At 44.5% G+C, this 14,802-nt stretch overlaps 1 protein-coding gene across 3 annotated transcripts in view; it reads left to right on the forward strand.

Annotated features, from left to right (window-relative positions):
• CSMD1 (CUB and Sushi multiple domains 1) overlaps positions 1–14,802 on the forward strand; it is a 2,002,273-nt gene that overhangs the window by 1,818,537 nt on the left and 168,934 nt on the right. For all 3 annotated transcript variants that reach the window (XM_078445226.2, XM_078445227.2, XM_078445228.2), the window contains one exon: positions 8,252–8,461. In XM_078445226.2, coding sequence (XP_078301352.2) covers positions 8,252–8,461 — 210 coding nt within the window. The remainder of the gene's footprint in view (positions 1–8,251; positions 8,462–14,802) is intronic.

A 14,802-nucleotide genomic window follows, 5' to 3' on the forward strand; every position in this document is an offset into this window, starting at 1 on the left:
TTGAGGACGTCTACGTGAAATGTTAGTTGGATGATGAATGAACTTAAGCCCAAGTGGACGTCGCTGCCCTAGATCATGGTTTTTTATTAGGTTTTCAAAGCTTTGGCTGAAAAACCTGTGTGCCGGATGGATGCAGCAGCAGTGATGTAGAACACGGAGCAAGGAAGGGTCCCCCTGCTCAGCAGAGAGGAGCCAGGAGGAACCCCAGGCAGGAGGGCCCGGTGGGCATCGGTCGGGTGTGCGAGCACAGTCACGCCGGGGACCGACCCCGAGTGTTCCACCAGGGAGGGAGGGCAGCATGGAAAGGCGCTCCCCCTGGGGAGAACTCATGGGAGCTTCCTGTCCGCTGAGGTCCCTAAGGGGCCAGCAGAGGTCAAATGGGACAAGGAAGGGGAGAGACCGCCAAAGGTTACAGAGGCTGTTTCTTCCAGGTTTTTGGTTTGGCTTTGTTTCTTAGACCATAAACTCTCTGAACATAGGGAAATACATCTGCCAGGTGCTTAACCAGTATTAGCTCAGTTACTCTCAAAAGGCTGGCCTGTTTTCCTAGCATAGGGGTCTGAAGACAGGGTTCATACAATCTTTGAGTCAGGCGGTGGAGGTGGGATCAAACATACACCTGACCCAGGCCATTCCAGCAGGGTCCTCAGGCCCTTCGGGGTCACGGGCTCATCAGGCAAATGACCACACCGGTTAAACGCAGAGATTCAGAGAAACGCGGGCCCCCGCAGTCTGAGTCGGGTGTCGCACGCTCTACCAAGATGGGAGGTGTGCCTGTCTCATGGGAAAATGGGAAAAACCGACAGAGCCGCAGAGGGTTCGGGTGAGGACTCGCTAAAACAACCCAGGAGGAGTTTAGCACCGGGCTTGGCGGGTCAGAAACGGCAACAGCAGCCAATGAAGAAGTCAGCTGTTTTTTTTTTTTTTTTTTTTTTTTTTTTTTTTTTTATTATTATTCCAAGTATTTCCCACTTTGCTTTCAAATCTCATTAGAAATACATTATTCCGGAAGGGGTATAAATATTGTATTAACTTATTTTCCCAATTTGACCATTCTGTGATTGAAAAGGTTATTGTTTGGCATTCTTCCTTATGTTGTTCATGCATAAACCAGCATGAAAGATACAATAATTCAGGGGGAAAAGTCAGTCAAGTTGTCTGACTTTGTGATCATGATCTATGAGCCCAAAGAAAATATTTATTTGAAGAAAGACCAAAATGGGAAAAAAGATTTATGATATGTTATAATTAAAATAAATTAAGTTTTTAAATATTTGGTACTGCGTAATTCTGCGGTTTGAAAGTATCTTGAAGGAAAGGCAAAAAGAAACCTTGTGGCTCAAATCCTAAATACATACAAGATAATATCATTAGCCCTAGATTTTTAGAATGATGTAATTATGCCCCACGATACAGTTGACTCTTGAATAACCTGGAGGTCAGGGGCGCTGACCCTGCATAGTTGAAAATCCACTATGACCTGATTCCACAAAAACTTAGTTAATAGTAACGTTATCATTGACCAGAAGCCTATCGATGACATGAGTACGTATGGTGTACGTTATATTTTGTAGTATATACTATATTTTTACCATAAGGTGAGCTAGAGAAAAGAAAATATCATTGAGAAAATCTTAAGGAAGAGAGACCACACTTAGGGTCCTGTACTGTAAAAAAGCTGCACAGAAGTGGACCCACACAGTTCAAACTGTGTTGTTCAAGAATCAACTGTAAATTACAGATTAAATGTAATGCACCGGGTTTGCCGGAGATACATTTTAAAATCTATAAATATCCTTCTAAAAACGAAGTTACAAATTTAGAGGAAAGGCGTCTAAGTGGTGGTAGGTCCCCCGACAGGGATTTTTCCATCCCTGCTAGAAATGTCTTCTGAGGCTTACAAAATGACAGCGCTTTTTGCTGATGTTGAGAAAACTTTACAGCCTAGCTTTCAACTCCATGGGAGAGTTTCGAAACTCTTAAGTAAGTTAATTTTATCTCTTTCTGGTCTTTTATCTCTGCCGGTTCTCCCTTGTAATAACATGGCTCAAAACACCTCCTCTCCTGTGGTCAAAAGCACGCATTTGAGATCCACGTTTTCAGCTGCGTGTGACATATTTTCATCTGGGGCATCTGAAGGTGTCACGGACTCCATTCAAATTCAAATTGATCACTTTCTTCTTTCCCTTTACTCCGTTTATTCCAGAGTGGATTCTTCTGTTTCATCCCCTGTCTGTATCTACAGCATGACCCTTCCCTGGAACTTTTCTTTCCCTCATTCTTACCTTAGCAATAATTCCTCCCAGGATCTCCCAAGTCATAGGCAGACATCAGATCACTAGCTTGGAAATTTTGAGATAGCAAGTTTGGGTCTGAAACTCAGGAAAGTGTGATTTTGTGTTAAACACTCTGGAAGTTTCTTATTTAAAAAAACAGGAACATAGCAAAGATGACCATCCTATCCCTTCATGATCATCTCTCCCTTTTTTTAAATGTTGATTTATCTATTTTAGAGAGAGAGAGAGAGCACACATGTGGAGGAGGGTCAGAGAGAGAGGGAGAGAGAGAATCCCAAGCAGCCTCCATACTGTCAGCAGAATCGGGGCTCAGTCCCACAAACCATGAGATCATGACCCAAGTCAAAGTCAGGAGTCAGATGCTTAACCGACTAAACCACGAAGCGCCCTTCATTTCTCCCCCTTAATCTCCCACATTGTGTCCTATCAACACCAAAATCTTAGGATTGTTCTGGAACATCTCCTGTAATTACCACCCAGGACACAGCTACTATTTTCCCAGTGGGACAAGGAGGGAGATTGGGATGACATGTTTCTATGGATGACACAATAGATGTTTCACCTGGAAAACTTCTGCTGTTAAGATGATCTTGGCAACCAAGTTGGAAGATCATAATAAGCGATATTTCCTCCTTGGAAGGACAACGTGATGGGTAATTTACATCAAGTGCGGTAGACTTACCAGCTCTTCCGAATGAACATGCACTGGGCGTGTTGCTGTCACTGCTCATGCCTGCTCCTGTCCCAGATCTCCTGCCTCAGGGACTGGCTCTGCGTGTGCATCGGGGGCAGGGGGGTGGTCTACTCCTAGCCCTTTCTCTGTCTGAGGTTTGGGAAACCAGTCTAAACAACAGAGGTTGTAGGGTCACTGGGAAGTTCATCTAGAAGAGGGCACCGTAGGAAACTTGCTTGCATAAGACCCAACGATACGGTCAGATTTACTGTGAATGTGTACTTAAACTTGGAACATTAAATGCCAAGGAGAATGATTGCTAAGCCCAGGGGTTCTGAAATTTTGCTGCGCGTGAGAATCCCCGGTGGGAGTCACGTTGTGACAGTGAACTTCCTGCGGCTTGCCCCTTGGTGCCCTGTCTCAGCCCCGCTGGCCACACCAGGAAGAGTACTCAGCAGGGTTTTTATCTAACACTTCCGGTATTTCGGATGAGGGAGTCACAGGTTTTGGGAAGCATTTCTTCAACTTAGGGAAGGCCACTTGTAACTGAAATAAGATGAGAAATGCACAAATGTTTTTTTCATAAGATTCTTATACATTTTATTTTCAGTAGAAATTGCTTTACCCAAAAGTGTAGAAATCCAGAGGTTTTGACACAGTGGAGTAGAGATAGAATATTATTTCGTATGAAACCGTATGATAAACCAAAACTTTAACATGAATTACAAAAAAAAAAAAAAAAGGGAATTGCTACCGTTATTACAGACTTTTCTTTAAAATAAGTTCTATTTCCATACTTTTAAAGTTAGTTCTCTCATTTCTTTAAACGCGATCTCAAATATCTGCGTGTACATTCCTGTGGTCTCGATTTTCAGTTCTGGTGGTGGGTTGCTTGGGGCATTCGTGGCTGTGCTGCCGGTAAACACAGATGAACCCGGTTCCTGCAGCCACAGGGATAGTCCACAGAGGCAGAACGTGGTATCGTTGCCTTTCTTGATGAATTTCGTTCAAGGAGGATTTTACTGGGGTGCTTTGAATCATTCCCTACCACTGGATTGCCCAGGACCAGCTGAGAGGGATTATCCGATCCATTAGTTAAGCAGCTGCCAGCTTAGTCAAATAATTCTTTTGATTCTGTCATTTCTTTCCAATGCCTGTGGATCAATCGATAGTTTCATTAAACAGGCAAAATGATTAGTTGCTTCGGCAACATGTGAAAACCACCTTTGTCTCACGTTGCTGTTATTTGTCCCGGTGACGACCGTCTCCTGCATCCAGTCTCAGGGAGAGAACACAGCTCTTCTCTCCAAGTGCTGGAGGGACTTTGCGCGGAGGGGTGGGTGGGCAGGAAGTATGGCGAGTGCTCACGTCTGGGGGCTCCGAGTTGGGTTGACTAGAAAGCTTAGTTCCATCAGTCACTGGGGTTGTGAATGTGCCCAAGTTACCAAGAGTGTTGTTGAACCTCATTTCCTTATCTTTAAAATAAACATAATAAAACATCATCTCATGGGGCTGCTCTGATTAATGCAGATGCTGGATATGGAGTAGGGCATTATTTGGCCGTTAGTCACTTTTAGTCACAAACCCAAATGCCCTAATGATTTTTACCCTGTTTTCTTTCCTCGTCACGGATTTCGGTTGATATTTTGGGTTGCTTTGGCACAAGCCCCATCGACACAGAATTTCTGTCTCTGCTTTCTTGAAATTTTCTAAAGGCACAGTCAACAAAAATACAACCGTGATTTTTTTTTTCCTTTGTCTCTGCCTTTTCTGTTTAAAAACCACTGCACCAACTTTGCAGGCCACGCTGTCCAAAATGACCGTGTCTTTGACCATCTAGAGGCGTATGTAGGCAGGCTATAAAGGATACTTCAGAAGAGTCACTCTTGCCGTGCATTTATTATGCACAGAAGATAGTAAATAGAGCACTTAATATTCACAAGGTCTATCATCCAAAAAAAAAAAAATGAAGGTTTCACTCAGAAGTCAGGGTCACATTACTTTTTAAAGTTTTGTCAAATCCAAAGTCAAACGTTCTTTGTGCAGGTGACTTTTCCTGACACTTAATTTTCAGTGTGGACGATACTCAGAGCACAACAATAAGGTGCTCCGTAAATTCCACCAAATGGACATTCAGATTGATTTTTCTTGTTGTAATAACACATTTTTGTCAGCATTTCATGAGATAATGAAAGGATAGCTAGGCTATGCTTATTTCAATCCCTTCATTTTGGCTTTATGATGTCAAATCGGACACAAGTCACTGAAAATTAGATAGCTAAGTAATTCTGTTTTAAACCAGATTAGAACTGGGCTCTGTTCTGTTCCATCTCCTGATGTGTGTTAAGAGGTTTGATATGTGGCTGGATACTTTATCCTGATTAAAATGCTAATTTTTTCATAAGACCATAATTGCCATAATTCTGTTCCATTTCAAGTTTAATTCCAAGTCCGTAAAAGGCCACCTCTACTGTTGCCTTCACTTGGAGATATTGGCCATCTTTAACTTTTGTTCCCCCTTGATCTGCTTGCTGGCTTTCATTTCTTCCTTGACTGTGTCATTCTATGAATTTCAAAACGTATCTCTGGATAAATGCATCTGAAGTCTGCATATAACCATCTGAAACGAGCGTATTTTAAGCCGTGTCCCTGCTGTTTGATTTGATACCCAAACCGCGAGTGCGTTCTGCAAGTGTCTAGTCTTGCCCTAGTTTCCCATGTTGTACATACCTTGGGACATAAATAAAATGTCAGCGATTCAGCAGTTGTTTGCATTCATCTTCATGGTGACCGATGTGTTGGGTGTTCATAAGCCTTTGCAGACCACAGCAGTCAGTGGCCCCGACTTTGGCACATGTGCACTCAGAAAAAGGCTCCGTTAGAACAGTTTCATTATTAGTATCAAAACCCTTTTTGGTCAGATCCATGGGCCATGATGCAAAAGAAGACTGTGTTTCTAACTCAACACTGGGTGAGGGACTAAATCCAGTACTGATGTGTACCTCGCTAAGTGGCCAGGAGCTCAGCTGCCACAATAATGTTGAGGGAATAGTTGGGAATTAAGGGACTAAGGGAGCCCCTAGTGCTTCCCTCTCTCCATCTCTCTTTTCTTCCTTCCTTCTCTCCTGTCCGTCCTTCTCTCTGTTTCCATCTCTCTCGATCCCTCTTTTCTTTTCATGCTGCTAAATTTCTTTGAACCAGCATATTTGCTAACATTTAGAAAAAAAATTAACACTTCATTGATGGTTCTTCAACAAAGAGAAATATTCGACATTTTGAACTATTTACAAAAATGCTTTACATTGATGGCATTGCTCTGTACTCCCGTATGGACATGACCTAGGGATAGACAAGCCAAAGACAGACTGGGATCATCCTTCCCTGGTGGCTCGTGTGCTGCTAGTTTATAGATTCAGACTCTGACACCTGGATTTCATTACTTGTTCTAAAATGGTCCTAACACTTGGTTGACGGGTTAAAGCTCTTTCCCCTTAGACAGGATTTTTCTCCTGCCTTTTGCTTCCTCTGCCCCTTTCTGAAGTATCCTGTATTTTTTTTAAGTTTTTTTTTTTTTTTCCAGTAATCTCTACACCCAATGTGGGGCTTGAACTCATGACTCAGATCCAAGAGTCACCTCTCCTGATGAAGCCAGCTGGGCACTTCTGAAGTTTCCCACATTCTATTCTTTCCTTCCTTCCTCTGGCAGTCAAGGTTGAACAAATTTAATCCAATCTTGCCCAATGAGAACTGGAGTATCTCCAGCTTTCTGAGATTGTTCATTCTCGTACAGCACGTTTTCTAAACCAGGAAAGCGAGCTCTTTGCCCATGAGACGTGGGTGTAAATCTAACTCTGCTTGTCCTGTGCTGCACTGGACATAACACCTAACATCTCTGAGTCACGTTATGATGATACCAGTAAGGACTTCGCTGGGTAACTGTGAGAAAAATGTCGCTTGGTAACGTGCAGCTTCAGCTTGATAATTGGCCTCACACTTCCGTCCAAACAGAGGGGGCTGTGACGTTCTGTGCCTCCTCACGGTTTTCTCCGTGGTAGATGACACTGTGTTTCTTGGAAGACTATATTTACTGAGTGCCTATATCTCTCTCTCCTGCTTGGCTTGAACTTCTCTCATGCTTTTTTTCACTGAATTCTGCTTTCGATAACTGTATTTCCCATCAGTACCCGAGTAGATATGTTTGCTTGAAATTTTCTCTGCACTTAACACTAAGTGAGGCCACCCATGAAAGTATTATCTTTACTTTTCCAAACCTAGAAAACATGGGTCACTATAGGAGATGACAAGCAAAAATAAAGCTCTTCTCTATCAAGAGCAGATGAGCCATAACACAAAGTAAAGCTTTTCTGACGTGTTGGGAGAATAATCTGTAATGGCTATTGGAATTCTCAGTGTAGGCTTTACACACCTAAATTAATTACATGGATTTATGTGAACACAGATGCCTTTGGAGTTCTATAGAAACTATTTAAGTGGCTTAAAATGTATCAGCATCGGAGTCAACTAGATTTTCAAAAATGGCACAAAGTCATAGCGAATCAGTCTAAATCATTCTGATTTTTATTTTCTTCTAAATTATCATCGACCTCTTATCTGGTACATAGACCAATAGGATCCCAGTGACAGTGGTCACTTGGACAATCTTTTGGTGTGTGAACCGTGCCAGGGTATGAGATTGAAGTGTGGAAGTCACGGTGGGGTTTTAGATTGGGTTTTTTGCAAAAATCAGTCACTGGCTTTGTGTGCATAATGCAACTGAAATAATCACCTGCTAAACTAGCCAGTCTCTTGTGTCATGATATGACCATCCATTTGAAAGCCACTTTGAAAGGCTGTTGCACTTTTTTTAGACTCATTTCAGCATCTTTCTTGATGAAGTTGCAAATTAGCTTATGGATGATCCAACATACATACAATTCATTGCCAGACGAAATCATTGCCGTCCTTGTGAGTACCAGTCATACTCCAAGCATCATGCCTGTATATTTCTGTGATGTAGTGCTAGTAATTGTATTTGACAAAGATGCGGACTGAGAGACATTAATTACGTGAACAAAGGTCATACAGCCAGTAGGTGGCACAGGTGACATTGAACCAACGTGCGTTGTTGCCCAAAATGTGTGCTCTGCCACTGTGACTGCCTTGTTCTGCCTCCCGGAGGATCGTGCGTGGGGACACTGATGCCATTTTAATCACTTTTGACACACGTTGCCCTTATGCATTTTGATGTTAACTCTCACTGATTTTGCCTATTTTTTCACAGGTGCACATATTCAATTTCTGAATTTTTCTACCGAAGCTAATCACGACTACCTTGAAATTCAGAACGGACCCCACCACGGCAGCCCCATGATCGGGCAGTTCAGTGGCACAGAACCCCCTTCCTCCCTGCTCAGTACGACACATGAAACGCTCATCCACTTTTACAGCGACCATTCCCAGAACCGGCAAGGGTTTAAACTCACTTACCAAGGTAAGGAATCAGCAAAAACCCAGATTTATCTCTTTCACTTAAACTGAATGGAAATAGCATCCTCCCCGATGGGTTACAAATGTGCAGAGCTGGAACCACTGGTTCCCCGACTGGTAACGGACCCAGGGCTGCTCACACAGCGTAGACGTGAGCAGAGGCCTGGACGGGGATGGGGGCACACCGCACTGTCCTCACGTGTCGCCGCCAGTCACGCCCTGCTGCGGCCCACATCACACTCCTGAGCAGCTGTCCCCGCATCACGCACACCTCCCCATCTGTCACGGTCCTCTGGCTGCCGGGGCTTCGCGTCCCCTCCAGACGTGCGGGCGAATCCGGTCACCACGGCAGCGGGGCTGGAGGCGTGTCTCCTGCACTGGCTGTTGTCAGAGCTCGAAAATAACGGCTGAAGGTATCAGTCGAGTCACTTCAGTTACACCAGGAAGAAAATGCAGTGAACCAACTTCGTTTTTAAACTCTCTGAACGCGAGACTTGAAGACACGTTTGAATCAAGCCTCATCCAACCATTTTTGACAAGAGAAAAAGTTCAGAGTTTTCATTTCATACCAGATGATTTAGCTGGCATTTCTTGGTTATCGTTAAATCCTATGAAGCTGGAAATGTCAACACACGGGCTTTTCGTTTTTAAAAATCTTAATTAAATCACTTGCTTTCTTTAATTTCATCGACTGCCTTTGAAATTAAGGGTTTTACTGTTTTACTCAAAGATGATGCATTTTATGTTGAAGTTTCAGACATTGGTACTCAAGTTGTTACTTAAATATAAAATCTACACTTAGATTTCCAAATCTGGGGTCTCTTAAGATACAGAACCCCAGTAGGAGGGAAATAAAGGCTGGGGCAGGGAGGAATGCGGCAGGAGACGTGGCCAGAATGTTCTTGATGCAGATGGTGTCCTTCACTGCTTCCCGCTGTACCCCATCCCCCTCAAGAAAGTGTCGCTTGCATGCACACACACACACACACACACACACACACCACGTCTCTTTAGACATGTATTTTAAAGTGTATTTATTTATTGAGAGAGAAAAGGGGAGGGGCTGAGAGAGGGAGAGAGAGAATCCCAAGCCGTCAGCTCAGAGGCCCACTTGGGGCTCAGACTCATGAACTGTGAGATTGGGACCTGGGCAGAAGCCAAGAGTTAGAAGCTTGACCGACCCAGCCACCTGGTGCTTCTGTTTATATGTAATTGTCAGTGTCCCTTCGAGTCCTGTCTTCCTTCGGCTCCCACTTTCTAGGAGACATTGAAGCACTGTCTGCACCACCTGTCCCAGTTTCTAAGACTTTCCCCACCTTCTCCTTCCCATTCTCATCCAGACTCTGACACAGCATCGTGTCCAGGTGTTCTTTCATTCCAGCGGCCTTCCGTGCTGCTATACCCCCCGCCACGCGCCGTGGCCCGTGTTCTGTGGTAGCGTTCGGTGGTGTTCCCGCCTCTGGCCCGGGACCCTGCCCCCTCCCTGAGGGCCCACACAGTCTCTTGGCGATTCCGCTGCCCCCCCACCCCCCTACTGCTTCTTACATCTCCGGGCCTCGGTCGTTCTCTTCTGCTGGACAGCCGCGCATGCAGGGCTGGCCGAGCCCCAGCTGCTCATCACCCCCTTTCCCCCAGCGTCCTCAACACATTCGAAGCCTGTGTGGTGTGAGTGCTGGACGGCCTGGCTGCTCCTGTCCCCGATTCCAGTCCTGCGAGTCCCGGGGCCGGGTGTCTGTCCCACTGCCACACATCCCCTGGGCATAGGGCTGGCCCGTGAGCCCTGTGTGCAAAACCGAGCACACGGTTTCTTCTCCGGGTAGGTTCCTCTTCCAGCCTTTCCCATCCCTCTGAGGACACGGTGCGCATTTGAGCTACCCGCTCCAGCTGCAGAACTGGCGTACTCGCGCCCCCGTGCCCGCTTTCCTGGGGACGTGACCCCGTGTGTCATGACTCTTGCCCCAGCTCCCAGTTAGGCAACATCGCGCAGTCCCACCAGATGCCGCCACGCGTCTTGTCCTCACCGCCCTCCTCTTTGTCCCTGAAAACTGTCAGACCCTTCAAAGTCCTACCACGTTCGTTCTTCCCACTTCTGACGCTAAGGCATCAACAGCCCCCGTATCTAGAATGAAATGCAGAACGACTTCAGCCTTGGTAAAGTGACCCTCTAGCCGAAAGGATTATTTAGTGCCCCTGGAGAAAAGGTCTCCTGCAGCAGAAAGAACAGGGCTCTGACCGTAAGATCAGCGCAGGTCTGGAGGGGTGGGAAGAGGGGTTTTCCTCTACAGGGAGGAGCGGCAAGGCTACAGGGGCCTGGGTCTGGGAAGCGGGTGAGCAGGAGACACCGTGGTGGGTGGTGAGTCAGGAAAGGTCCTACCCTGAGAGCAGGCTGCCCGCGGAGCGCCGTCTGCTGGCTGGGGCTCGGGCGCCCAGTACGACCTGGTAGGAGCAGAGACCAGTGTTTTGTTCCGGCTCCTCGGTGGGAACAGGCGGTGAAGCTCACCATCTGGGAGACATGATGAGACGAGATGAGAATCTGGAGGATTCGTGTCTTGTCCAGCCACAGGCAGACACGGGTGTTCCTGACTCTTCTGTAAGTGGCAGGGGAGGGGAAGGTCTTGGAAGAAAGGCATCTCCTGGCACGTGTGCGTGTGCGTGTGTTGGGGGTTCCCTCACCTTCCTGCTGGAAGGCTTGGCAGGTGTCTAAGGGAGATGTGGCTTTCACCTCAACACACCTCTCTCTGTTGCGTCCTGTCCTCTTCACCTGTTTGCACGCTGAACTTGAAACTTGAATCATAGTTGCCATGAATTCAGTGCTTCTCTTTCATATTTTTGTATATCTGGTGTACACCCTTTACCTAATTCTATTGAAGTACATTTTATTAAAGTATGAACATTTCATTCATGATCATCATTTTATTTATTTTTAAAAATTTCTTAATGTTTATTTATTTTTGAGAGAGAGAGAGAGAGCGTAAACAGGGAGGGGCAGAGAGAGGGAGACACAGAATCCGAAACAGGCTCCAGGCTCTGAGCTGTCAGCACAGAGCCTCACGCGGAGCTGGAACCCACTAAATGTGAGATCATGACCTGAGCCGAAATCAGTCACTTAACTGACTGAGCCCCCAAGGCATCCCTTGTTTACTTTTTTTGGAGTTTATTTACTTATTTTGGTCAAGGGGGAGGGAGCAAGAGGGAGGGAGTGCAAACGTGTAGAAGAGGGGCAGAGAGAGAGAGAGGGAGAGAGAGAATCCCAAGCAAACTCCACAGTGTCAGCACAGAGCCCAACGCAGGGCTCAAACTCACGAACTGTGAGATCATGACCAGAGCTGAAATCGAGAGTCAGCCACTTAACAGACTGAGCCACTCAGGCACCCCATGATTGTCATTTTAGACTTGGCTATTACATGGTGACCTCCATTGTTCAATTGGCATGACTTTAATGTATGAGTCAATAAGAAAAATATACATAATTACACATCTCAAACCATGAGCTGCCAATTAAGTGATTTATCTCACTTGATCCCGAGGACTTTTGAAAAGTCTTCCCCACTTGGAGTATTCTTAATACTGTATTCAAAATTTAACTTCTCTCTCCTTCTTGGCCTGCAAAACTCAAGTACAAATTCCCATGATTTATATGGAAGTTCTGGAACTGTATTTTATCTTACTTAACTCTAACCTCCACAGTTCGAAAAATATTTCTTGTTTTATCTCTCTTGATATTTTCCAGATAGGGTTATTAAGGCCATGTCCACATAATTCTAAAGCTATCAATTACTGAAATCCAAAAAGAATGCTCTAAAATGAACACACAAACGCACACATACACGAAGTCTAAATAAGAATTATTTAGACAGTAGCTCATAAAGTTGCTGCAGTTGGCTAACAAAATACTACAATTTTTAATTGTCAGTATGTAGATTAGATTTCATATAGTTTGTGAGATACCCATAGATCCACTTTCCTTTTTTATCTCACAGTGTCAGAATCTGTAAACATTTGGTCAGTGTTCACATGTAGGGACAGTCCCCTGAAGTGTCATAGTGATGGCCCCTTTCAGAGTAGAAAACCGTTGACTTCAAAAATTTCCCTTATCCCCTGTGAGCTTTGAACATTGATGTTGTCTGTGCGGCCTTTAAACATTTGATTTCGTGAAGCCTCATCTAGGCCACACATCTGGTTGGCTGAGCCGAGCACATGTTTTATTTACGTGACGTCTGACTCTGTTTTTAAGTATCCATGCTGAAAATAAATAAATAAGCAATTCTTAAACAATATATTTTTTATTGCAGGCAGTGAGTTGGCTATAATTGAGAGCTACAAAAATAAATAAAAAGAATGAGAATGTGAATTTGAGGTGCCCCAGTTTCTTGAAGGTCATCATATCTGACAGGGATGGATGGTACTTAATTAGATTATCGGCGTTTGTCATTTTGTAAAATGTATAAATTGGCAAAATGACACAATTCTGATTCGAATGTCACGTCAAAATTCCTAGGTCGGACTTGAGATTTAGAAGTTAAGCTCGTAATTAATAACTCATAAGAAGCTGCATAAATCATGCAGGCATGTCTTGTCATTCTCAACGATGCCTGGTTGTGCCCCTATTCTTAAACCTCGTCGTTTCTTTATGGCTCTAGAAAGGTTAAAAATGTTACTAGTGGATGTCGCTGTCTGGAAGTTACATGACTTCTACAGAACTTGGAAAATGGAAGGTGGAGAGTCGTGTTGAATAAAATTGAGTTCATGTACCCTATTTCTAAGCCAAAAACTGAAAAACTGATGGAAGCCTGAAGATATTTATCAGTTCATTAGATACTGGAAAATCTGTTGGATATCACAAATATGACTACGTGACCCCACTGGCTGTCCCATTAAACACCTATAATTTAAACACTTGATGCCCTATTGCTTGAGAGTGATAGGTGTAATAGTTCTTTTCCTTGAGCCCAACAAAGGATTCCCTTACTCTTATAATATTGGTATGGGCTTATTGGTGTCTAGATTTTCATAATGTTTATGAAATTGGGGCCATTAAGAATTTTAGCGACTCTGTCTCTTCTGTTTTTGGTTTTTGTAAGTTAACATTTGGAGAAGTTAAATATTCTCCTCTCTCTCTCTTGTTCATTCTTACATTATAATAGAATAGTGTAGTGCCAAAAAGTTTAAAGGTAACTTTAAGTACCTTAGGCATAGGAAGTAAAAATGTCTTCTTTTTTTTCGAAGTTGCACTCTTTTGCTTTTTCCTTTTGCTATATGTACTAAGCACCTTTATTTTTGTATTTTAAAAATGTTTTATGTTTATTTTTGAGAGAGAGCGAGAGACAGAGACAGAGTGCGAGCAGGGGAGGGCCAGAGAGAGAGGGAGACACAGAATCTAAAGCAGGCTCTACGCTCTGAGCCATCAGCGGAGAGCCCAACACAGGGCTTGAACTCACAAACTGTGAGATCATGACCTGAGCCGAAGTCAGACGCTGAACCGACTGAGCCACCCAGGTGCCTCAAGCATCTTTTTTCTTTTTTAAAGATATGTTTAATCTGCTTCTCCATTTATTCATTCATAAAACTCTTGAATTTAAGTGAATTGAATCTATGAGAAAATAGGCTTTAGTCTGTCGATAGTAGATAGTGATCCTTCCCCTGTAGGAGGAGAAGCAATCAAACCACCTTCCTGTGCAGTGAGCCCGGGAAGGGTAGCTTGTAGCTGGTTGTATAAACCCACTGCCCATTCCTTACGGACACGAACATACTTGTCTGCATGAAATTGATGTGTTTCTACAACTGAGTTGTTCTTTTTCCTTTGACCGTGATACTCTGAGGCACCTTGAGCTAACAAGAGCAAGGTCGGGTCTACTCTGTCCTTTCCACCCGTCTGAGTGAGTGAATCGAGTTCTCTGCAGGAGGCTCCTTAGACACATCAAAATGCTTAAAATAGCGGACAACTTATAGTTGTGTCAATTCCCATCCACTCGAGGGCAACCTGGTCAAGATGGAGAAAGTGCCTCCAGTGGTAGTTCATGGGCTACACTATAGAGACTAGGTAGAGCCTGCTTGGAATTCTGTCTCCCTCTCTCTCTGTCCCTCCCCATCCCCCCTCTCCCTCCCTTAACATAAATAAGTGAACATTTAAAAAGCTAAAATAAAATAAGAGTTTTTCCACAGTGTAAAGGTCTTCACGCAGAAAGTCTGCCGAGCACCCACCCGCAGTTGCTCAAAGCACAAGACACGATTGTAACCACAATTGGGAGCAAGCGACTTGGTCAGCCATCCCCCAGCCAAGGCTTTGGGCTGCCCCCAGAGCATGGGATTGGCTGTCACCTCGGGGACGATGTAGGTTGGCTTCAC

Source organism: Panthera onca, chromosome B1 (assembly GCF_046562875.1).
Source record: "Panthera onca isolate mPanOnc1 chromosome B1, mPanOnc1 haplotype 2, whole genome shotgun sequence".
NCBI lineage: Eukaryota > Metazoa > Chordata > Mammalia > Carnivora > Felidae > Panthera > Panthera onca.